The sequence below is a fragment of the Xenopus laevis genome, chromosome 1L (assembly GCF_017654675.1).
Source record: "Xenopus laevis strain J_2021 chromosome 1L, Xenopus_laevis_v10.1, whole genome shotgun sequence".
NCBI lineage: Eukaryota > Metazoa > Chordata > Amphibia > Anura > Pipidae > Xenopus > Xenopus laevis.
In genome coordinates, this window is record NC_054371.1 from 154058033 (window position 1) to 154083142 (window position 25110).

At 38.6% G+C, this 25110-nt stretch overlaps 1 protein-coding gene across 1 annotated transcript; it reads left to right on the forward strand.

Moving 5' to 3' along the window:
* The first annotated feature begins 4670 nt into the window (after window positions 1–4670).
* Window positions 4671–24329, forward strand: supt16h.L (SPT16 homolog, facilitates chromatin remodeling subunit L homeolog). The gene is made up of 26 exons (XM_018259826.2): window positions 4671–5009; window positions 9258–9350; window positions 9703–9873; window positions 10268–10423; window positions 11081–11227; window positions 11470–11621; window positions 11922–12094; window positions 12816–12906; window positions 13699–13772; window positions 14170–14282; window positions 14902–14967; window positions 15142–15240; window positions 15417–15532; window positions 15859–16012; window positions 16323–16450; window positions 16819–16954; window positions 17040–17166; window positions 17248–17366; window positions 17454–17579; window positions 19293–19405; window positions 20315–20390; window positions 20755–20924; window positions 21634–21763; window positions 22339–22468; window positions 22558–22635; window positions 23477–24329. The coding sequence occupies exons 1-26, from the start codon at window positions 4944–4946 to the stop codon at window positions 23581–23583; spliced, it is 3111 nt and encodes a 1036-aa protein (XP_018115315.1). The 5' UTR covers window positions 4671–4943; the 3' UTR covers window positions 23584–24329.
* Window positions 24330–25110: the final 781 nt, after the last annotated feature.

Here is a 25110-nt window from a genome sequence, read left to right on the forward strand (position 1 = left end):
ACCTGGAAAGTTGTCTTCCTTGTGGCAATCTCATCTACTCGGAGAGTCTCTGAACTCAGCGCCTTATCTTGCGATCCTGCCTTCCTTGTTTTTCACAAAGACAAAGCGGTGCTTCGCACCTTACCGTCCTTTCTGCCTAAGGTGGTGTCGTCCTTTCACATTAATCAGGAGATTGTATTGCCTTCGCTGTGCCCTGATCCCAAGAACGACAAGGAGCGTAGACTTCATGGTCTGGACGTTGTTCGAGCGCTGCGCTGGTATATTCAGCGATCCAAGGATTTTCGACTGTCTCAAAATCTGTTCGTCATGCCTTCTGGAGCCCGCAAAGGTCTGGCAGCTTCCAAGACTTCCATTGCTCGATGGTTACGGGAGACCATTCGTCAGGCTTACCTAGCCAAAGGTAAATCTCCGCCTGAGGGCGTCCGAGCCCATTCCACGAGGTCGGTTGGAGCCTCCTGGGCTTGGCGCAACTCGGCTTCCTTGGACCAGATCTGCAGAGCTGCTACCTGGTCCTCCGTTCACACCTTCACAAAATTTTACAAAATTGACACGTTTTCCTCTGCGGAAGCCGCTTTTGGCCGCAAGGTGTTGCACTCGGTAGTGCAATAATGTGTCTCTTTTTATCTCGCTCCCACCCTGCTGTTCTGGGGCTGCTTTGTTAAGTCCCTGTGTCCCCCTTGAGACAACAGAGAAAACAGGATTTTTGATACTCACCGTTAAATCTGTTTCTCTGTGGTCGATAGGGGGACACAGGGCTTCCCGCCCTATGCGAGTTGTTTGACCAGTTTGGTTTGGGTGGATTTTCTTCCTGAGTTATCTGTTCTGCCGTTAATATTCATATGAGCTTTCCTTATTTCTTTTTGATTAGCAGGTCTTTGGTACCAACTGAATACATTGGCTCTAGCCTGGGGTTAAGCCGCAGTACTGGCACGTCCCCTTTTTTCATTTGAATAAGTGTCCTGCCTCCTGGAGGGTGGAGCTTAACCCCATAGTCCCTGTGTCCCCCTATCGACCACAGAGAAACAGATTTAACGGTGAGTATCAAAAATCCTGTTTTCCTGAAAGGGGTCTCTACATGCTACACGTACTTCAATATGGGTGATCTTTATTACTTTTTTTATGGCTTCACCCCACAAAAAATACTGTAAATATATTGACTTTGTAGTCAGAATGACAGAAATGATAGATTATATGGAATATTTTCATTTTGGGGCCCCTTACATGCCCCATACTTCGGTAAACCTATGCACATTGGGGCATTAAACTCTGGCATTTATATTTAGGATGTTTAATTCTGTCGCTATGGTCTGTGAAGCCCAGCAACTAGTAACAGACTCTCTCTCGTATTCGTCTTCCAGTGTCCCTGCATTTATCTGCATTTATTTTGTTAAATTTTTTTTTAACTGCCTGATTATTAGTGTAACTAGGACCCTGTCAACCTGATAGCAGTGTATAATAAAGAGCTAAACAACAACTGTTTAATAATTTTAAAACCACAAATAAATAAAATAAAAAAAAGCCCATTGTGAATTGTCCTAGAGCAGTGGTCCCCAACCTTTTTTACCCGTGAGCCACATTCAAATGTAAAAAGAGTTGAGGAGCAACACAAGCATGAAAAAGTCCCCTGGGGTGCCAAATAAGTGCTGGGATTGGTTACTTGGTTGCCCGTAAATTCACTTGCAGATAAATGGTTAAAACCACTTTGCTCCGTGCACCGTTCCTATGTTCAGATGTGATTCTAGCCCAGTCTCAACCAAAAAGAGGCAGTGGTCCCTTGATATACCAACGCTGAGCCCAACAAAGCAGTGTGGAGATGAGGAATATTCAATCAGGAAAGCTGCCTGCATGATGTTTTTGGGGGTAGATATTGTACCACACTGTTTCTGTCATAAAATGCTCTTGGCCAGACAAATGCTTAGTGCCAGACTATGACATGAATATGAAATGCTGATGATGGTAATTGCTTGCAACAGTTGGTGTGCTTTGGTTAAATGGGCATGGTATTGTGGGGGAGGAGCAACCATTTTACCACAGAGTGCTCCCCCTTTTCATTTTCAGTTATAATAAGTATAAAATACCAAAAACCACAAAAGGACAGAAAGCACATGATGTTCCATAGTCCTAGCATTATGAAATAAAATGCCTTCAGAGTCCTGGTCTCCAACCAGCTGACTTGCAATGTGTAGATTCCGGGAAATGCCAGAGGGACTCTTGTAAGATCCCATGGACACAGAGCTGCCAATCCACCATTTTTTTTTTTTGGCAGTTACCTGATTTTGGCTTCTCTTCCCCCAGTCTCGTGTCCACATGATAATATTCTCCCAATTTTTTAAAAGTTTGCTTAAAATTCTGGGTGCACATGTGCTGTAAGCATTTGATAAGTGCATAGGAAGTATATGCATAGGAAGCATTCAACGGCTTCAGGAAGGCATTCGTATATATGCATGGCGCCACTTTGGGGTCTCGGCGAAGAGCAAGGTCCCCCACAAATAACGGAACCTGGGGCTGGTTGGCAGCTCTGTAGACAGTCACTATTAATTGGGCCTTTGGAGGGCTGTTTGCATAGGCCCTGGAATTTCAAGTACACAAGAGGCCCAAACTACCCCCCCACTAAATAGTGAGTGTCTGTGGCATCTTACAGCAGCCCCTCTGCCATTTAACAGAACCCACAGACAGCCAGACCTCTGTGTTCATGAATAACTAGTGCCTATTTTAAATCTCAGTTTAGACCTGCATGTGGAATGATTCTGCGAATTCTACCAATAACATTTCTTATGGAAAGCCTTTTTAGAGAATGTTAACAGCACTAAATAAAAGAGCAATCTAATATTAATACCCTTGGTTTGGGAATGAGAAGTGGTAGTCCCAGTACTTCTGGTGATATCTAGAGAAACACCCCGTCCCTGTAATGCTGTATGGATGCTGTGTTTTATTTGGAGGATAACAGAAACTGGAGAGTCTTCAAATGTGAATTGATTTTATTACAGCGCTACATGTTTCGGACCTCTACGGTCCTTCCTCTGGTGCAAGTTACAAAGTGTGAATAAAATGACCTTTTAAACACTTCTTTTACCCATAATCCCCAGTGTACCCACAGCTTCATCTAATGGCCAGTGGAAAGAATGCATCAGCATAATTACAAGCATATGAATACTATGTTGCCATCTATTCAATAAACACCAATAATACTTCTTAGTAGTGTTACAAAAGTATCAATAGTAATAGAAATTAAGAATTAAGAAATAACATACTAAAGGCCTGACAGCTTCCATGCCCCTAACACTATAAAAGGCATTCCCAAAGGTCGATTCTTAAGGGTGAGAAGAATAGCCTCAGACGACATAAAATACTTGGATGCCGCTAAGAAACTAATAAAAAAGTTTGCAGCCAGAGGCTACAATAAAGATACTTTGTGTGAGATAAGGGATGAGGTCCTAGCCTTACCTAGGACGACACTATTGAAAGAAAAGAAAACACGCAAAGGGGATAGAAGGATACCCTTTGTGACTGAATACGGTGTCCTCAGTAAACAAATTGAAGGAATCGTTAGAAAACATTGGTCCATTTTAGGACATGACCATAATTTTGGCAAATTATTCCGTGAACGCCCACTCTTTTCATATAAAAGAGGTAGGAATATCTCCAACCATTTGGTCAGAGCAGATATTGGGACACAGAAACCCACCACAAGATTCTTAAAGGGATACTGTCATGGGAAAAAAAAACATTTTCAAAATGAATCAGTTAATAGTGCTGCTCCAGCAGAATTCTGCACTGAAATCCATTTCTCAAAAGAGCAAACAGATTTTTTTATATTCATTTTTGAAATCTGACATGGGGCTAGACATTTTGTCAATTTCCCAGCTGCCCCATGTCATGTGACGTGTGCCTGCACTTTAGGAGAGAAATGCTTTCTGGCAGGCTGCTGTTTTTCCTTCTCAATGTAACTGAATGTGTCTCAGTGGGACATGGGTTTTTACTATTGAGTGTTGTTCTTAGATCTACCAGGCAGCTGTTATCTTGTGTTAGGGAGCTGTTATCTGGTTACCTTCCCATTGTTCTTTTGTTTGGCTGCCGAGGGGGAAAAGGGAGGGGGGTGATATCACTCCAACTTGCCATACAGCAGTAAAGAGTGATTGAAGTTTATCAGAGCACAAGTCACATGACTTGGGGCAGCTGGGAAATTGACAATATGTCTAGCCCCATGTCAGATTTCAAAATTGAATATAAAAAAATCTCTTTGCTCTTTTGAGAAATGGATTTTAGTGCAGAATTCTGCTGGAGCAGCACTATTAACTGATTCATTTTGAAAAAAAATGTTTTTACCATGACAGTATCCCTTTACTTACACCTAAGAATGGCACCTTCCCTTGTCTCAATGGCGACATGCAACGTTATGTTATTGCTGCTTGGCTCTTATTGGACTACAAGTCCCGAGCTGTACACAAGGAGCTTCTTGGTGACACCGTATTCGCAACATTTCATTGAATCCTTGTGCTTTACAGAATAAAGGTACAGGCCACGAATAATTTATCGCGACCTCGTCGCATCTTCTTGGACTACATCCCCCACCATACCGCTGTTTTGGTGGAATTGTGGGAATCGTAGTTCAGACATGACAGGAGCTTTGGTACCATCACCGTGTGTGTATGTCGAAGCGCTAGGGGGCGCTGTGAGGATGGCTCGTTGCTCCGCCTCTCACGGCCCTTTGCGCCCCCTCGGTACCCCTGTGTTAGGCTCCCGGTGTGAGTTTCCCGCTCTCTCTGTCATCATTTTGTCTTATTACGGTGTCCCGCCTTGGCAGGCCTTTCTGAGTCTACAGCCTTTGCACATTTCTACCCCGTGAAAAGGAAGGGAGCCCCCGGCCAGGAGAGCAGGAAAGACACGCGGGAAGCCCGGCCTGCTCCGGGCGGGAGGAGAGACGTCCCAGGTCGGGCCACAGGATGGCGGTCACTCTAGACAAAGAAGCCTATTATAGACGAATCAAACGTCTCTTCGGCAGTTGGAAGGTGTGCATCCTCCGTACAATAGACATGGTGTTTGTGTGATTGTGATTTACAACGACACGCGTGTATTCCATTGTATCAGTCGCATCATGCGAGACTTGTGTAAATTGGTCCCACCTCCGGGAACGGCATCTTTTTGGCCTAACATGGCTTTTGTTTTCTGTTCTACCCACTCACGTGACCTTACCGTAATACATTAGTTGTGTAGCGACAGCCGTATTCTCTCAGGTCGCTCACCTTCACCTTACACATGCTGCAATGGCTCCCCTGTACTCAACACCACTAATAACTGATGCCTGTCCCTTCTGGAGTGATCACATACTGACACATTATCAGTCAAACAAGTGCAGCAGGACTGCATACACAGGGGATTGCGCTCAACTGCATTCTTTTCATTCAATCAGACTATATCTTGTTTATGTGAGGGATGCTCAACCTGCAGCTCTTCTGCTACTATTACTGATGATGGTTGCAGTTCATCAGCCGGCTGTATAGGGTAGTGCCATGTAATTCTCTATTTGTGGGGAGTCCTGTGCATGTATTGCAGAGTCTAAAGCTTTCTCCATCCTATAGTCCTCCTGCTGGTGCTGAATCAGTATCACACAACAGCTACTGGATGGTTTAGTTCTAATATCTAAACCTGTGGTCCTACCCCAGCCCATCTCTCCCATGTTCTGATCAAATGACCCACAGGCTGAAGTATTGAGACTGTATGAGGGGCCACACATGGATTGCCATCTGTTTATTGCTCTGATCATTCATTTTAAAGGGGAACTCCCGCTTCCAAGCCAAAATTTGATAAAGAACACAAGAAATCCCTAATATACCCATCACTGTTACCTGTTTCTTCAAAAAATATGAATAAATGCCATTTTCTATGCTGAAATCCAGCTTTTTAACAGTTCTTTTCTTTCTGCATCATTTGAAATCCTGGCAGGGAAGAAGGGACACTGATGTTACAAATTGTAACAACTTCTCCACAGCTTACAGACAACATGCAGGAGCTACATAACACACAATGCATTGCACCAGGCCCTGACTGAGAGTCAAAATTGGCCCTGGCATTTCAGGTACACAGTGGCCCCACCAGCCCACTAAATACTGACTTTCAATGGAACCTTATAGCAGCCCCTCTGGCATTTGCCAGAACCCACAGATTGCCAGTCCGGTCCTGCATTGCACTGTGATGTTCTGTTCCTTATTGAAATCACGTGTACAAGGAATTGTGGGGTTTGGAGGATGCAGGCTGAGGACTGCTGGCTGTTGATACAAAGTAATCAGCCAGCTCAGAAAAGTAGTCAGACAGATCAGCAGCGGAGCAGGAGGCTAGGCTTAGGGAACTGTTCCAAACCATTAAATATCATGAAAAGTCTGCATATTTTTTAATTGATCTATATTGCAAAGTTGCTTGAAATTATGTTTACTTTTCGAAAAGCTTAAGTTATGTTTGTGTGGAGTTCCCCTTTAAAGTGCATGAACTACCGGAGAGAAGAGGCGCTGCAGCAGCTTGCTGATGTATTGTGCACTGGCCAATGTATTGTGCACTGGCCAACATGGTGCATAAGCAGATGAAATTTTGAAACCTGGCTAATCCCCGAAAGGAATGGCAAAGGCTGCCATTCATGTATAGATAAAACACATGTTGTTGGTGTGTCTCTGCCCACCTTTAAAGGGGTTGTTCACCTTCAAACACCTACATGTATTCAGATTGTTCACCAGAAATAATGACTTTTTCCAGTTACTTTCTATTTTCTGTGTGTGCCTGTTTTTCTAATATTGAAGTTTAAAACAGAATTTTTCACCTACTGAAGCAGCTTTGGGGGGGGTCGCCAACCCTGCAAACGTTCTAAATTGATACATTTAGTTGATAGATTTTTTTATCTTTTGACCCTGCTGAGCAGAATCCTTGAATTTAATTACAGGAAGCTGTTGGAATTGATACAGTAGTTGCTAATATTCCTGAGATGCTGCTGAAAAATGTATCAACTAAATGTTGCAAAATTGTAACAGTTTACAGTCTGCACCTGAACTACTGAGCTGCCAGACTCAAACACCAGAGACAGGGACATTTAACTTAAAGGAGTTGTTCACCTTCTAAACACTTTTTTCAGTTCAGTTGTTTTCAGATTGTTCCCTAGAAATAAAGACTTTTTTTCAATTACTTTCCTTTATTTATTTTTTACTGTTTTTCAAAATCTAAGTTTAAAGTTGAACGTTCCTGTGTTTGAGTCTGGCAGTTCAGTAATTCAGGTGCAGATTCTGAACTGTTACAATTTTGCAACATTTAGTTGATAGATTTCTACTGTTGTATCAATTTCTACTGTTGTATCAATTCTACTATTGTATCAATTCTAACAGCTGCCTGTAATGAAATCCAGAGATTCTGCTCAGCAGGGACAAAGATAAGAAATATATCAACTAAATGTATCCATTTAGAACAGTTTACAGGGTCGGCGACCCCCCTTCCAGAGCTGCTTTAGAAGGTGAAAAATTCTGAAAACAATTGAACTGTAAAAAGTGTTTGGAAGGTGAGCAACCCTAAGGGTAAGGCCGACACGAGGAGATTCGGGGAGATTTTGTCGCCTGGCGACTAATCGCCTCGTCTTTTGCGCGACTATCTCTCCGAACTGCCTCTGCGTTTTTCCCCATAGGCTAGAATGAAAAGTCGCCTGCGCTAATGCACACGCGGCGATGCGTTTTCAATAGTCGCCCAAAGTTGCCTCAGTGAGGCCTTGTCCTGAATCCTGCCTAGTTTACTTCCCCTCCCCATTTTTTTTGTTTTCTTACATATGGTTAGCTATGGTATATTTGTTAATCTAGAACAAGCTTCTAATTGTTCCAGCTGGTCACATTTTTGAAAAGTTTAGGCAAGCGTTTCTATTTAATGCCTTATGGATTTCTTATTATCTTATATTATCTTAGTTTGTGCAGATGAGATGATGCTATATGATCTGTGCTGTGTCTTATTTTATAGGTTAGAATCTTTTTAACTTTTTTTTTAAGGGAATGTTCATTCTGTTTCACTAAGGGGGAAGAGACAGAGCCACTAGAAGCAGCTTCTAGTATCGGCTACAAAATAGAGAATAGTGATAATTGGCTTTGCTAAGGCACTCCGTGTGTTTTAGGGCAGTGTCCGACAGGGAGATTGTTGCAAATCTCCTGAAAATGCCTCTCCATTTCAAGTAATTTCAATTGCTGGCGGTATGCCCAACATATTCATAAATTGCTGAAAGTTTCCTCCTGAGACAACTTCGGCTGATTTAGTGATAAGTTGGGCATACTGCCAGTGATTTCAATTATTTTCAATGGAGAGGCGTTTTCAGGAGATTTGTCGCCTGCAGTCATAAAAAATGCAGATGACAAAGCTCCCAGTCAGCCACTGCCCTTGATGCAATCCTTTGTATAGTCTATGGCAAGATATTTGTTTGGCATTTTGTAGCCACCACAAGTAGCTGCTACCAGTAGCTCTGGGTATTCGCCCTAGTACTTTTACTATTTGTTGGCTTAGGTTTTTATAATATATTTGAATTCCTCAGCGTAATTTTTTTTTCTAGCTGAAAGTGCACTTATGCTGCCAGATTTTATCTGATCTGATTCCTTTTGCAATGCATGTTAGTTTGAACAAGCAAACAAATCCACTATTTGTAACTTTAGAATTTATGAATAAAAAAATCAAAAACCGGTTTGTGAACAAGAATTCTACATCCTGTGCAGTTCTGGTGCATGTTTCTACATATGTTTTTGAAACAGTGATACCACGTGCCAAGCAGTCAGTTTGGTACTGTCTTAGAAGCATCACTATATTATCACTATATACAGCTCACAAGTTCCACCTAATTATCTCATTTGTTGTAAGCAATGTGTGTACTTTGCATGCATTTTATAGAAGGAACTTTATGTAATATCTCAAATGTTATTTTATACAAAACAAATGTTCTGTTTACACAAACAGTGATTTTATTATGTGTATATTTCATAATGCTACATCTCATCTGCTCAAACTAAAATAATATAATCTCTATCTGTGACTTCACCTCATTGCCATTCTTGTGTTTTTCCTGCTTTTCTTTCTTTTCTTTTTTTTTGGTCATTGAGATGCAGGTATTCAGTGATTAACATACAATAAGCTTGTCTTCAAGTACTAAACCCGTATATTTTGACAAAAAAAATTCATTTTTGTTAACTGATGTTTTTAGTTTGTTCTAAAATTGGTGATTTCTTTTATATAATTGCCATTTTTGTTTTCAACAGAAAGGAGAAGATGAATTTGCCAATGTGGATGCCATTGTGGTGTCTGTGGGAGTGGATGAAGAAATTGTTTATGCAAAATCTACTGCCTTACAGGTGAGTAGAATTATTGTAATAGTTTTTGCACTTTCTGTGATTGTTGGCTGGTATAGTTGAATCAGACATGTCTGTCATGGGAGGCCCAAATTGCTTTAAGTTTTTTTGGGAATGGTAAATGAACAAACAGTTCACTTTGTGCTATTTTGTGGAATGCTGATCATGATAGATGACCAGTATTATAGAATTTGAAAATCTTAGTCCAGAGTGTGTACCAAGATTACCATATACTTATCTTTTTTTCTGGATTGTGGGTTTTTGGATTAGAAATCCCATGCCTATATTTGCAATCATTTTCAAACTGTATATGTACGTGTATTTGTTTTATACAATAAATATCTTTGTCTTTAAGACCTGGTTGTTTGGCTATGAGCTTACGGACACCATAATGGTATTTTGTGACGAGAAAATCCTCTTTATGGCCAGCAAGAAGAAAGTGGAATTCCTCAAGCAGATTGCTAACACCAAGGGGAATGAGAATGCTAATGGTACTCCAACAATCACACTGCTCATCCGAGAGAAGGTGAGGGGGGATGTTAACTGTGCACAATTTTGCCTTTCACAAAGGACATTTAAAAGTAAAGTTGAAACGTAGTTAGGCTGCCTTATACTATTTGCAATCAACACGCAGGGAATGATTCATGGGATCTGAAATACTAGTACAGCCAAAGCAAAGCAGTACTTCTGTTGACTTAATGGTACTAAGATGTTGAGTTATTCACTTGTCAGATATGATATTTTCAATAGGTAAAATTAAAAATGGCAGCCGAAACGGGGTCTGTTTAACCTATAAAATATTTTAAAGCTCTGCAGTGAAATAAATATAGCCCCTTCTTGTATGTTTCTCTCCTTGTGATCCTTTGCCTGCTTTGTTGCCTGTTTATCACTAGATGAAAGAATTTCTCATTTTTTTCCAGCAAAATGAAAGCAATAAAGCTAACTTTGATAAGATGATCGAAGCCATAAAAGGTAGCAAGAAGGGCAAACGCATTGGTGTTTTCATAAAGGATAAATTCCCAGGGGATTTTATGAAGAGTTGGTATGACATCCTGAATAAAGAGGGCTTTGAAAAGGTTAGTGTCTGCCTTGAATTTCTTGTAACATGGAAGCACTCTTTTTTTGCATAACAAAAGAAAATCAAATTCTTGGCCTCTTTCTAGTATATATTGGTTAAAAAAGTGTGAATGATTTTTTTGATATGTAAAGGTAATTGCATTTGAAAGCAGCATTTGTTGATCCCTTTCTGGTTTTTAGTTCTTAAACAAGGTAGCAGAAGCCAATACTCTTCCAGGTCTTTTGAACTGCTGGCTTCAGCTACATTGTTTCAGGATACAGAACAACTAGTGTTGAGAGTAGCAAAGAACATACCGATCATGCTTTCAATAGCAATTACATTTAGAAATAACTTCAAAAGTACTGAAAGTTATTGTGTGGACATTTATGCATTGATATTCTTTTGCTTAATTTTTTTTTTCTTTTTTTAACCTGTAGTGCTCTGACTATTATGTTTAGGTTTCTCATATGAGTTTCTTATATATTCCAAAATTAATTATAGACTTGTAGAATTTTAACTAAGGTTTGGCATTCTTAGTTACTTATATAATGACTATGTCAACGACAATGTGTCATCTGGCCATTGTTTCCTGTTCTATGTATCACCGTTCCTTAATATTCAACTTTGTAACATACCTTCTATCTTTTCTATTTTGTCTATTTTCTCACACATTCAGGTGGATATCGGTGCTTCAGTAGCATATACCATAGCAGTCAAAGAAGAGGGTGAACTAAATCTTATGAGGAAAGCAGCTTCTATCTCATCTGATGTCTTCAGCAAGTTTTTTAAAGATCGAGTGATGGAAATTGTGGACGCAGATGAGGTTAGCATGATTTAAAGGTTCATTCTATCCAGATAACATTTTGTCTAAAAAAACAGACTAGTACATGGTTTTCTGCACTTTCTGTAAAGTTTTCTGCTTTGGATTATGCACTGTTTCTCAGTGTTGGGATAAAAGTACTCTTGCTACTTTTTTTTTATTGATTATCCATACAGTATTTGCATTATTTTTACATACAGCATTCAAATGCTGCTTTTCTAATTGTGTTGACCCCCATATTCCAGAAAGTACGGCATAGCAAATTGGCTGAGTCAGTGGAGAAAGCCATAGAAGACAAAAAATACCTAGGTGGGACAGATCCATCCACAATTGAAATGTGCTATCCTCCCATAATACAAAGTGGAGGCAACTACAACCTTAAATTCAGTGTTGTCAGGTGAGTCTCTATTAGATCATGTTTGTCTTATTGGCATTTTCTGCTGAAGGGTTCTTCAGTTTTACAATACACATGAGAGAATCATGAAGTGGGTTAAACATGTCTCCACCACAAGATTTTGTTTCCACATGAGAGCAAGTTGTCTTTTTTTTTTTTTTTTTTTTGCTTGTGCGTTTGGCCTGATCTATTGCTTCAATGGATGTTGGTTCTGACAGACGACCCCTTTTGTATACATAGCTGACAAAAGTTGAACGTTGAAACATCATAGTTTATGTATATAATCGTCTGTTTCACTTACAGTGACAAGAATCACATGCATTTTGGAGCAGTTACATGTGCTATGGGAATCCGTTACAAGTCATACTGTTCTAATCTAGTCCGAACCCTCATGGTGGATCCCACACAGGAAATGCAAGACAATTACAACTTTCTACTGCAGTTGCAAGAAGAGCTGCTAAAGGAGCTTAAACACGGTATTCAACGGCACAATACATTTACAAAGATTTATTTTGTGTCCGCAAAATCAAACTTTGAATTTAGTGCCTCTGGATATTTTTTTTTTATTTTTAAAGTGGATGTTTGCCTTAAAACACAATGATAGCTTTTCCCATTTTAGATAATATTGTCCGTTTAACACATTTTTGCCATCTTCGAAGTGTGGCTGAAACAGCAAAAGTTTGTAACCTTGTTATGGATTAAGGAGGGCACTGACCAAATGTTGGCCCTTAAATGGTGGTGAACCAGAAAAATCAGTGGAATGATATTAAGGGAAATGAGAGGTGTTTATAGATGTGGTTACAAGCAAAGTAGAGAAACCTGACTAATATAATGTGCCAGGGTTTCATTGTTTTTGTTATGAAGGCATCTTAACTCTGGTTTGTCTTGTGATTGAATCATGCTTTTGATATTAGTTGCATGTTCATTTTATTTATTTCTTCTGTACTAAATGAACCGTTTGTCTGCTAAAGCTGCCAATTCTATGTCACTGACAAGAGGACAAGTAACATCCTGCCATTTATGTAGAATCTATATTTGTAGGTTTACGTTTATGCTACGGGGAAAAGTAACCATCTTTCTTGCCAAGTGAACCTCAACTAGGCTCAACTGCCAGGGACAGGGTGAAAGGGCATGTTCTCAGCAGTCTTCTATTAAATTTGTTGCTCACTGACAAGTACACTGCTGTCTTCTTACCAGGTGCCAAAATATGTGATGCCTATCAGATAATCATGGATCAAGTAAAGAAACAGAAACCAGATCTCATGAGCAAGATTACAAAAAATCTGGGGTGAGCATTGCATCGAAGGCATTTGTGTTGTATATTTAGCCCTCTGCAAAAGTTACATGTTTGAATCCCACGGGAGTTCAGTTGGGTTGAGATCAAGGCTATCCACTCCCATCTCAAAGTCTGTTCTGATTGTGTATGGGAATTCTTTTACCAACACTGGAATGGGTCTTCCTCCAAAACTGTTAAGGAGGAACGAAATTGTCCGTAATTGAACGATGGAACCAGGGGCCTTAGGACTAGCCATGATAAATCGCCCAGTCCATTATCTTTCTTCCACCTTTCTTTACAGTCGGCATTAGGCACCGAAACAAGAAACTTTTTCTGGTATTCACAAAACGTAGTGATTCCATCACTCGAGAGAATGCATTTCCACTCCTCCAGAGACCAGTAGTGGAGTTCTATACACCACTCCAGCAGACACTTTTTATATCACACAGTGACATTAGGCTAGTTTGTGGTTACTCTTCCTTGAAAATATTCCCAACAAACTGTTCTTGTGCTGATGCTTGCTGAATATTTTGACAGTGTTCAAACAGATGGCATGGAATTTTAGGGGAGTATAGGTAATTTTAACCATATTGTGTTATATAAGCAGCTACTTTGTTGATGGTTGCCAGAACATTCTAATCATGATGAACTGAAAAGTCTGTAGGTAGTAGTTAAACTCTGCAAAATGTGTTTTTGCTAAATACTGGGTGATTGTCATTTTTATAAAAATGTTACAGAAACCATAACTTTACCATTCTGAGCATCTGTCCTAAGCGCCATACACTTTAAAATTTTCTTTCCAAGATTTGCGATGGGTATTGAATTCCGAGAGGGATCACTTGTCATCAACAATAAAAATCAATATAAACTGAAGAAAGGTAAGTTGCTTGCAGCAAACTTTGATTATTAGATTATGCATGATCCATACTTGCTGCTTTGGGATTGATAGATATTATGGCCTCCGTGGATATCAAGGATGTTTATATGGGATTCCTACCACCACTTCCTCTAGTTTTGCTTAGGCTTAATATGACACTCTGCAGTTCATTTTAGTTATGGAACTAGAGATGGGTATTGAGGGTCATGTATGCATTTTTTTGCCTTTGTTTGCATTCATTTCATTAAATTATTGGCATCAAAAATTTGACCACCATTATAATGTAGAATGTATAAATTCAGCTGATAGGGGTTGTACAATTCCTTGTAGACTGTTTTAACCTGAGCCCTCAATTTTGCTGTCTGGGCTTTAAATTAATCTTAAGTATTTTGCTTTAGGCATGGTCTTCAGTGTTCACTTGGGGTTGTCAGAACTTCATAACAAGATGGGAAAGAAGCCTGAAGAAAAGACATATGCTTTGTTTGTAGGTGATACTGTGTTGGTTAATGAGGTAATGATATACCTTTCTATTATTACTGTGATTTACATGTATTTGTAGCTTTAAGGGATCAAAAGTTTTGCCACTTTAACCAAATAACTACTGTGTATAGGCAAAGAGCTTTGATATGTGCAGTATTATATGACTGCACAGAAAGCAGTGTGAATTTTGTGTGCTATTGTCATATCTTGTGCGCACAAGCACACAGATGGGAATGAACACCGGCAAGTAATTGAGTTAGGTTTAAATCTGTCAAAAAAAAAACAAACTTCTCCTTGTGACTTGATTTCTTGTGAGCTGAATTACAGCTCTTTAAGGGCAATCTTTGAGATGTGCATCTTTTCTGTCAGAGGGTTGCTATAGTTATAGGCTCTTTTTGTATCGCCATTGGGTAAAGTAATGCATATTTATATCAGCCTTAGGATTTTATTGTTTTTTTTTTTAATTTAGTGGTAGATCTGATGTTTTCATAGTTAAGCTATTAAATGAAAACTTTCTTATACAAGAGTTTTTCTAATTACATGCCTCATAGTACTGTAGGGTTTTGTTTTTCTTAACATAATTGATCTACCTTTATGCACCATGCAAAAGATTGTACCAAAATGAATATTTAGCTTTTCTTCCACCATAGGAAGGAGCTGCAACTGTTCTCACTCATGTTAAGAAAAAGGTGAAAAATGTGGGCATTTTCTTGAAGGTGAGTTGGGCTTAACTTGTCTTTTAAAACATATATTATAAAATATAAAGGACGTTTGACACTTTTGCTGCATCAACTAAGCTGTTTGTCATTTTGCTTTCATTTATGGAACTGGTTATGCCTTTGTTCGGATAGTATATTTGTTTTTCATTTACCATATGTTTATTTGTGTAGAAGGAAGATGAAGAGGAGGAGGAAGAAGAGAAAGATGAAGTTCAAGACATATTGGGTCGTGGTTCTCGTGCTGCAGCTCTTCTGACAGAGAGGACCAGGGTAATTTTTTTTTCTCCTAAATATATTTGTCAGAAATATTCAAAGGTGAAAGTCTGCACCAGAAATATGTTTTATCACTCAAGGGTAGCAGTAATAGTTTGGATGATAAGTTTCAATGTTTTATATATATATATATATATATATATATATTTTTTTTTTTTACCACCTTTCCATAGAACGAAATGACAGCAGAGGAAAAGCGGCGTACTCATCAAAAGGAGCTTGCTACACATCTTAATGAAGAGGCAAAGAGGAGACTTACAGAACAGAAGGGGGGGCAGCAAACACTGAAGTGAGATTTTACTTTGTCTTTAGGAGAATTTCTTTAGTAATTCCATCATTCCCCCTCCCCTCCTGTTTCTTAAAATAATACTTGAACCTTTAAGACTTCCATTGAGAAAATGTAGACAAGTGAAAAATGAAACCTTGTTTTGAGTTTTAGGGTTTTCTGATCATACCGTCTGGTGTTCCCAAAATACCATAAATGGCACATCCTGATGTTTACTAGCCCATTTATTGAGCTGCAACACCTTATATGTACACGGCAACTGCAGAGTTTGCATGGTTCTCTACATGTTTGAATCTACATGTCTCTTGTGTTGTGTTTTTTCCTTGCAGGGCTCGGAAATCCAATGTTTCATACAAGAATACTTCTCAAATGCCAAAGGAGTCAGATATTCGTGAGATGAAGATTTACATTGACAAAAAATATGAGACTGTCATCATGCCTGTTTTTGGAATCGCAACTCCTTTTCATATTGCCACTATAAAGGTGAGAGCAGAAGAGAATTGGAAAACAGCTAAATATAAAAGGCAATCATGAAATTTTCAATGCTTAAGGGATGGTACTGATATTAAGATATATTTTTAAGTCTGTTTTTTTTAGCTTTTGTAGCTAGCTTTTTGTAATTAGAATTTGGGGGTTATGTCAAGAATGTGATAATTATGTCCACTTAAATGGCGCAGTATGTAAATTGTTATTTTAGGGAAAATTTCATAAAAATGATAATGGAAAAAAAAACAAGACATTCACTTCTTGTTTACATTTTTTGCATTTCATCTGCTAATTGTTTTCTCTGCAGAATATCAGTATGTCTGTTGAAGGTGACTATACCTACCTCAGAATCAATTTCTTCTGCCCAGGCAGTGCTCTAGGGCGAAATGAAGGCAACATCTTTCCCAATCCTGAAGCCACATTTGTCAAAGAAATGTAAGCGTTGTTTTACTTTTTGTGTATATTATGCCTTGCGCTACAGATTTCTTTATGCAGTATGCTCAATTTCCATTCACATTGTACAACTATGTTAAAATCAAGAATTAAGTCCGTTGCAATGGGCAAAATAAAGAGCAAAAGGAGAAACAGATCAAATGATGGCACGTCATTGGCACATATTTTATCAGTTCTGTAACTGCACAGGCCCTCAATTCCCCCACAGTGATTAACTGGCATTTTGTTGCATTATATATTAGCACATTGAACCTGCATGTACGTGGCCAGGCAGATGTGTGATTTCATACCTGACCCTAGGATTTCAAGATATCGTATCTTCACATAGTTTATTTTATTTACATAAACAGAACTTACCGAGCCTCTAATGTGAAAACTCCTGGAGATCCCAGTGTGCCATCACTCAACCTTCAAAATGCATTTCGTATTATCAAGGAGGTGCAAAAACGATACAAGACCAGGGAAGCTGAAGAAAAGGAGAAGGAGGTAAACGGGTAATAGCGTTGTCAGAGAAAATGTTTAATACTTAGTTTTACATGACTAGAAGTATTCATCTCTTCTACTGCAATAGGGCATTGTTAAACAAGACTCCTTAGTCATAAATCTCAACCGCAGTAACCCAAAGCTGAAGGACTTATACATACGGCCAAATATTGCCCAGAAGAGGATGCAGGGTTCACTGGAAGCTCATGTTAATGGTGAGGCAAAATGGCAGTGTGAACCCTAGAACAGTGACATGCAGAAATTATTCTGACACCCCCTTATGCCTCTGTCCACAGGCTTCCGCTTTACATCAGTCCGTGGAGATAAGGTAGACATTCTGTACAACAACATTAAGCATGCCCTCTTCCAGCCTTGTGATGGAGAGATGATTATTGTTCTTCATTTTCACCTTAAGGTAACAATACAAATATGTCAACTTGGCAAGTTTTGTAGGCTTTACATGTGATGTTTTATTGTAAAACCTTGTCTCCTCACTCCATAGAATGCTATTATGTTTGGAAAGAAGAGGCATACCGATGTCCAGTTCTACACAGAAGTTGGGGAAATTACTACAGATCTCGGAAAGCACCAGCACATGCACGATCGTGATGACTTGTATGCTGAACAGGTCAGTTGGCAGAGGTTCAATTGCAAGTTTTAGTGAGCGCGGCAATACATAACATTTAATTCTAGGAATAATAATTTTGAATTGCTATATTTAAAGAGGTAGTGAACCACCAATCATAAATTGGACCTTCTGATTTATTTCCTTCATAAAGCCATGCCAATTGCTACTTATGATGCTGTGATTTCTAAATGCTGCTTAATCCTTAGATGGATATCTAATTGTCATTTGAGAATAAACTTTTTTGAATCTTTGATCTGCTTTCCTCCAATACATTGATACCATACCAGACAGGTGTAAGCCTAAGAAGAGTATACAACCATAGAAGAATATACAGCTTAGTTGAATTAAAACCTGTCCGTTGTTCTTAAGAATTTGTGAGTCTATTCTGGCATGTGGCCTTAGAGACACATTTATTTTGCTTCAAGGGGTTGTTCATCTTCCAAACACTTTTTCCATTTCATTTGTTTTCAGATTGTTCACCAGAAAAACTTTTTTTCATTTGCTTTTCATTTTTGAAAGTTTTTCCAAAATTTTAAGTTTGTTTGCTCCTGTTTCATTTGTTCTGTCTGGCAGCTCATTCATTCAGGTGCAGATTCTGACCTGTCACAATTTGCTACATTAGTTGATACATTTCTCAGCAGCATTTGTGAAATATTTGCAACTATTGTATCAATTATAACAGCTGCCTTGAATGAAACTAGATTTCTTTTGTCCCTGCTGAGCAGAATCCCCAACTAAATGTATCAATTTTGATCAGTTTACAATTGGTAACCCCCCTCTTCCCTTTAAAAAAAAACATAATGAGGTGAAAAATTGAACTTTACATTTATTAAACAATATTAGAAAAACGGTCACAAATAGAATGTTGTTGAAAAAAGTCTATTTCTGGTCAAAACAACTCAACTGTAAAAAACTGTAGGAATGTGAACAATCCCTTTTAAAGGTTTTTAGAACAATGTCCGCCACTGATCATTTGCCTTTGCTAAGCCTTCTTTTTCTGTTTGCTTGTGTTTCTTTTCTGATTCTTCCTTTTGTTTCTTTAGCAATTATAGTGAGAGCTATGACGTTGTAGAATTCTTTCCCCAAATCAATTGTACTGGCAGATACATTAGATAGTAAAAAGGCATCCAAAACCTTCTTAAAATTAAGTGAGAAAAGAGTTATTGAAAATAGCTCTTACTACAAAGTTCATCCATGGACTGGCCGAATTACACAGTTTAGCAGTACATGTGGTTCTCCAAACCAGAAATTAAAAAAAAATAAGCACCTGCTTTGAGGCCACTGGAAACAACATCCAAGAGGTTGGAAAGCAACATGTTCACCAGACTCTGGTTGGGGATCACTGCTCTAGCATTATGGCAGGTTAATAACTGCAGCCTTTAATGGGTGTCCGAACAAGATTTTGGAAAGCAATCACACAATAAGACTGTAAATCAATTTGTTAGGAATGAAAACTTTAAAAAAAAAAAAAAAAAAGTCAGTAAATTTATCATGTTGATTTTTCTTGCTTCAGTTTGGGAGAGACCGAAACACTGGGCTATAACTTCCTCTAATAAAACTTTCATTCAAGGTGGCATATGGAAAGGGTCAGCCTATGTATGGCCACTAGTGTACCAGCTAAATCGGACTCTTTGAGACCTGGGCATCCACTCCATTTAAAAAAAAAAAAAAACACTTATTTAATGTGTTGCTTTTTTTTTTTTTTTTAAACAGATGGAAAGAGAGATGAGGCACAAGTTGAAAACGGCTTTCAAAAATTTTATTGAAAAGGTGGAATCTTTGACAAAAGAGGATTTGGAATTTGAGGTTCCCTTTAGAGACCTGGGGTAATAAATGGCTCTCATTTGATATTATTACATTGTGGAATATTATGTTTTTCTCTTGAACTGTCCATGTGTATACAGTGCTTTGCATAAATATACACTTACACATTTTGTTCTGTTGCAGTCTGTAATTAAAATGGATTTAATTGTAATTTTTACTTTTTTTTTATTGTGACAAGAAGAAATTTGTTGTTTGCATAAGCATTTACTTAAGTTCAGTATTTGCTAGTGTTGCATATTTGGCTGCAGTTATATCTGCAGGATCCTGTAATTCATGATTAAATTACCGGCACACAGGATGCAATGCAAGTGGGGAAACCCCTGCGTGTTTATTGAATTGTAACGTTTCAGGGGCACGCCCCTTCGTCAGATAATTCTTGCCTATTCTTTGCACTGAATGATCCCATCTAATCCAGCCGTCAATCCATCTGTGCAAAAACTTGAAAACCGGACCATATTTTGAAGAGAACCTGTTTTCATGTTTGCTGTGCCTCCTACATGTCATTTGCACAACTCCAAAAGGGTTTTTAGTTGATGGCTTTTTTTCCCACAACTTAAAGCTAAAGCTTTGTGGACTGTCCATTTTATAGTTGCCCCTGATTACCAGAGTAAGGCCTCTGGTTGCTTCCAAGACTAGTGCCCATTAGCTAGAGAGAACTACCAATAAAAAAGCAGTCACACGGGGGCCCAGGGAAAAGGGGGGCCCGGACTGTGGGCTCTGCTTCCTCTATATCTAGTAAAAAAAAAAAAACTCTGGCGGGAGTGGGTGGGGGTTGGAGGCAGGATGTAGGCGGGACTGGAAGTGGGAGGATGAGGATCAGAGTGCGCCTGGACCCACTGAAGATTTTTTTTGCAGGGGATTACAAACCTAAAGTTTCAAATTTGGCTGAGTTGTCTTTTGTTCCATAATAGGTTCAATGGAGCTCCATACAGAAGCACCTGCCTCCTTCAGCCCACTAGCAGTTCACTGGTAAACACCACAGAATGGGTAAGTTTAGTTTTCTGTATAAAGTAAGCAGACTGGAAAGCTTACCTGTAGCTTGACATGTAACTAAATCAGTAATAGAAAATGGTTTACAGTAGCATGCCTCCCTCTGTTTAAAAACTGGAAAGAGGGAAATTCACATTTCACTCCACTCCACTCTACAAATGATCCTCAAAATTGTTAAAAGCTTGATTATGGTTTCTACCATTTTTTTATTTGTTCAAACAGTTAATGCATTGCTGGGGTAATTTGATTATTTTCACTACATTGCTGATAAAATGTTTAATGTGTGGCTTTAGTGGTACACCGTCATAGGCCAACTGCTAAATATAGAAATAGATAACTGATCATTTTTCTTTCCCCTCAGCCCCCATTTGTTGTAACGCTTGATGAGGTGGAGCTTGTACACTTTGAGAGAGTGCAGTTTCATCTGAAGAACTTTGACATGGTTATTGTTTACAAAGAGTACGGCAAGAAAGTCACCATGATTAACGCAATCCCCATGGCTTCACTTGACCCCATCAAGGAATGGCTTAAGTAAGTGTTTCATGGAAAATGAAAGATGTTCCTGCAGTGCTTTTACTTCCATATTAAAAAAAAAATCTTCTTGCATATTTCAATATGAATACCCATGGGCTATTAAGCGTTTACTTTGACCATTACGATCACATGTTATGCTCAGACAGCTGGTTTGTTGGGACATGGATAGTAGAGGCTTTACTGTGCAGAAGAACAGAGCCAGTGAAGATTCATGCAAGAGAATGAAGATTTGGGCTTCTGCTCTTGTGGGACAGACAGGAGATATAACCAGGGAGCAGCCATTTATGGACTTGGAGCCATTTACTAACACCTTCTGCATCTGCTTTATAAGCTGATGTGTGTATTATTTTTCTGCAGACAATTTGGCTCAGGGGAGGGATGGGGAAATGTGCACATCAGAGCATTTAATGCCCGTATACTGTAAAAGAGTGTAGCTGAACTCTTGCTGGTTAAATTTGTAGTGCTTGGGTGGGGGGCAGTGACATCATGTAAACACAAAATGAGGTGAGAGATCCATTGAACATGGCAAAAGACTGAGGAATAAGGGAAAACCGGAGAATGTTGTTCTCACTATCTCCAATAGAATCCAGTCTGCAACATTATATTAATGATGATGAGGACATGGTGACTTTATAGGTGTTCCCTTTAAGATACGGTGCTTCTCATACTACTGGGTAGTGTTCTCATTGAAAGCTTTACTCCGCAGCTCCTGTGACCTTAAATATACTGAAGGTGTACAGTCACTAAACTGGACGAAAATTATGAAGACTATCGTAGATGACCCTGAAGGTTTCTTTGAGCAAGGTGGCTGGTCATTTTTAGAGCCAGACGGAGAGGTGAGTTTTGCATTTTTTAAAAACTTATAATATAATTTTTATTTATGATAAAGTAGGTTTATTCAGTTTTATCCCAATCAATACTTTTTTTTACTTTATTCACATTTCTAAACATTTTAAAAATGTTTGGTATGGGAGGTATTTTTGAATTTAAACTGCAGAATGTCTTGGCTTAACTCTGCTTTCTGGTGTTACAGTATCTTTCAGTTTCACCTTGATTATTAAGAGGAGCCTTCCTCTGTTGCTGTCCCTCCCCCCTGCAAGGCTTGCACCTTTAGCTTGGCAGTGGTGGTGCCTAGTTACCATTCTTAGCCAAGAGCATTTATTGTGCCGTACCGTTTGTTTCTTTTTCTCTTGACATGCTGTTTTTTTTTTATCCAAAAGTTACCTCTAATACTTCATTGGTCTTTTCATGATTTCTTTTGTAAAGATGAGCATGTTATTGATCAGACTAGCCTCTTTTTATTTTTTGGTTCATCATAACATCAAACTTGACTGGTTGTGTTTCTTAAACTGAAAATGATTAGCATTATCAATTTTTAGTATTTGATTGATAATGTATTTTGCTTATACAGGGCAGTGATGCAGAGGTCGGTGACTCTGAGTCCGAAATGGAAGATGAAACATTTAATCCTACTGAGGATGAATATGAAGAAGAGGAGGAGGACAGTGACGAGGATTACTCTGATGAGACAGAGGAGTCAGGTATGTGGGGAGAAAGTTGAAAGTTGATAGATAGATAGTTGAAGTAAGTGAATGAATATTAGCATTGAATGTACCTTTTTTTTTAACAGTTGGCAGTGAAGATTCCCTTGGAAGTGATGAGGAGAGTGGAAAAGACTGGGATGAACTAGAGGAGGAGGCCAGAAAAGGTTAGTTATCTACAGTTTTCAAAATCAAAAATTTTACTAGTTCGAAATTTCAAAAAATTCAGCTAAATTATGACACAACCCCCCTAATTTTCTAATTGTCCATTTATTAAAAATGTCTGTATGTTCACCACTAGCACTGAAAGAGTCATTAGTGTGATGTTTTTACCCTATTGGCTGTATAGGTGTGAGAATCTGTTTTAGATGACCAGTGGTTTAAATTAATTAAAGGAATAGTTATTTTTTTTCTCCCATGGGATTATTATTTCTATGGCATACCAGACAGTGCTCTTAGGGAATACATCATGTGGCCTATATATCCTTTCCACTTCGTATTGTTTTGGCATTCCTTAATGCTTTCTGCCTGACAACACCAGTGTCTATTGCTATTACTCTGAACAAGCCAGGCAGGGGACTACTGAAGTTCTGGAGTTGAAATTGCCTGGCATGCCATAGGCTTCATAATGTATTTAATGAGCATATGTCCATGTTGAAGGACTGGCTACTCCAAATAAGACAAGCTTTCATATGCATTTATATATAATACTTTTTCCCCTGCAGTAGAATACATTGTGTTTTTACTTGAGAAACGTAACTACAGTTTATATAAATCTGCTGTTTAGCTATGGGGCAGCACTTGAAGTGTATAGGTCAAAAAGAATCCAGTTACACAACACTAGAGTGCAATGGTTTTCATTTTTACAAACGTTAAAAAAAAATCTGTTGCATGTTACTGATCCTGTGTTGTGAGATCTTGTGCTTCGTAAAACCACTAATGTCACAGTTAGAGATGTTGATGTTTAGTGCTGTGGTTTTGTGATTCTCATGGCCTAATTTCTTACAGCTGACCGTGAAAGTCTTTACGAGGAAGTGGAGGAGCAGAAAAGTGGAAATAGAAAGAGGAAAGGCCATGCGCCTCCTCCAAAGCCTTCTAAAAAGAGGAAGAAGTGACCCATTCACTCCCTTACGTCCTCCTTATAAATACACCATGATCATCTGTCGTATTAATTCTTCTCCCTTTTAACCACCCACCATGAAGTCAGAATTTCTGACCTTGCCTGAAGTGCATCTTTTGCTTTTGTAAGGTTAAATGGACCAATGCAATATTATTTAAGTGTACTTTTTTACCCAATGTCACCCTTCTAATGAGAAGTGTGTTGGTATTGTATTGCAAGCCTCGTGACTGCTGAAACTGGGCAGTGCTCTTGTGAGTGATGTGTTCAGCATTTATAAATAAGTGGATTGCGTCAGGGACACTCTGCAAGGAAATGAACCGCTTTTTCAGCGACCCTCTCTGCCCCTTGTGCAGGTTTGTTTCTGCTTTCCCTTGTGCGTTTGACTATTTCCCTTATTTTATTGCCGAAGTCTGCTTTCATGAGCTACTCACAATTTACAGTTAAAGTTTACGAAAAAGAAAAAATAATAATATTTGCATAATGTATTTTGTTTTAAATGCCAAGTGTCATAAATTGTTTTCCTCGCTGCTGCTCTAAACTCAAGATATATGGCTTTTTGATGCTCCCCCCCCCACCCTACCCTCAGCTAGGGGGCTGTTATAAATGTGTAGTGTATTTTTACTCTCCTTTCTCTTGTGTCTATTTTTTTCTTATTATTCTCTCCTTAGCAGTGAGGTGTAAACGGTGTTTTTTCAGACTTTAAAGAAATATAAACAAAAAATAAACAATTTTTTTTTTGTACGTTTTCCTCTTGCCATCTTTTGAACCTGTATATGAAACCATTGAATACTGTTATTAATGTGCAAGATACATAGGTTTAACTGCAGCATGTTCTATTCTATAACAATTAAATAAGACTCAGGGATACAAGACACTTTCTTGCTGTTTTCTCCTTGTTTTAAAATGCTACTGTACTGTACATACATAACTTACCTTAGAACATCTAAAGGTACTAAATGTTTGGTTTAAGTATGAAATCTGTATATTAATCTGCATGGGACCACTAAAGTCACAAGTTAAAAAGTTTTAATTGCAAATAATGTGTGTCACTCCACATTATAGGTGCAAGTTATTATGGAATGACATTAATATATAGTAAAACTATATTGAAATAGAGACTCCTGTCCTGTCATTGGAAAACATTTTTTTTCAAAACACATCAGTTAATAGTGCTGCTCCAGCAGAATTCTGCACTGAAATTCATTTTTCAAAAGCGCAAACAGATTTGGTTATATTCAATTTTGAAATCTGACATGGGGCTAGACATAGTGTCAGTTTCCCAGCTGCCCCCAGTCATGTGACTTATGCTCTGATAAACTTCAATCACTCTTTACTGCTATACTGCAAGTTGGAGTGATATCACCCCCCAGCAGCCTAACAGAATAATGGGAAGGTAACTAGATAGCAGCTCCCTAACACAAGATAACTGGAAGATCTAAGTACAGCATTTAATAGTAAAAGTCAAGTACCACTGAGACTGATTCAGTTACATTAAGTAGGAAAAATAACAGCCTGCCAGAAA

What these genes read in the sequence shown, in the direction of transcription:
- supt16h.L (XM_018259826.2), top strand. Translation starts at nt 4,944, where the DNA reads ATGGCGGTCACTCTAGACAAAGAAGCCTATTATAGACGAATCAAACGT. An exon ending in ATAAAGAGGGCTTTGAAAAG is followed by an intron (nt 10,424 to 11,080) that starts GTTAGTGTCTGC and finishes TCACACATTCAG; the next exon opens with GTGGATATCGGTGCTTCAGT. An exon ending in CTTAAATTCAGTGTTGTCAG is followed by an intron (nt 11,622 to 11,921) that starts GTGAGTCTCTAT and finishes TTTCACTTACAG; the next exon opens with TGACAAGAATCACATGCATT.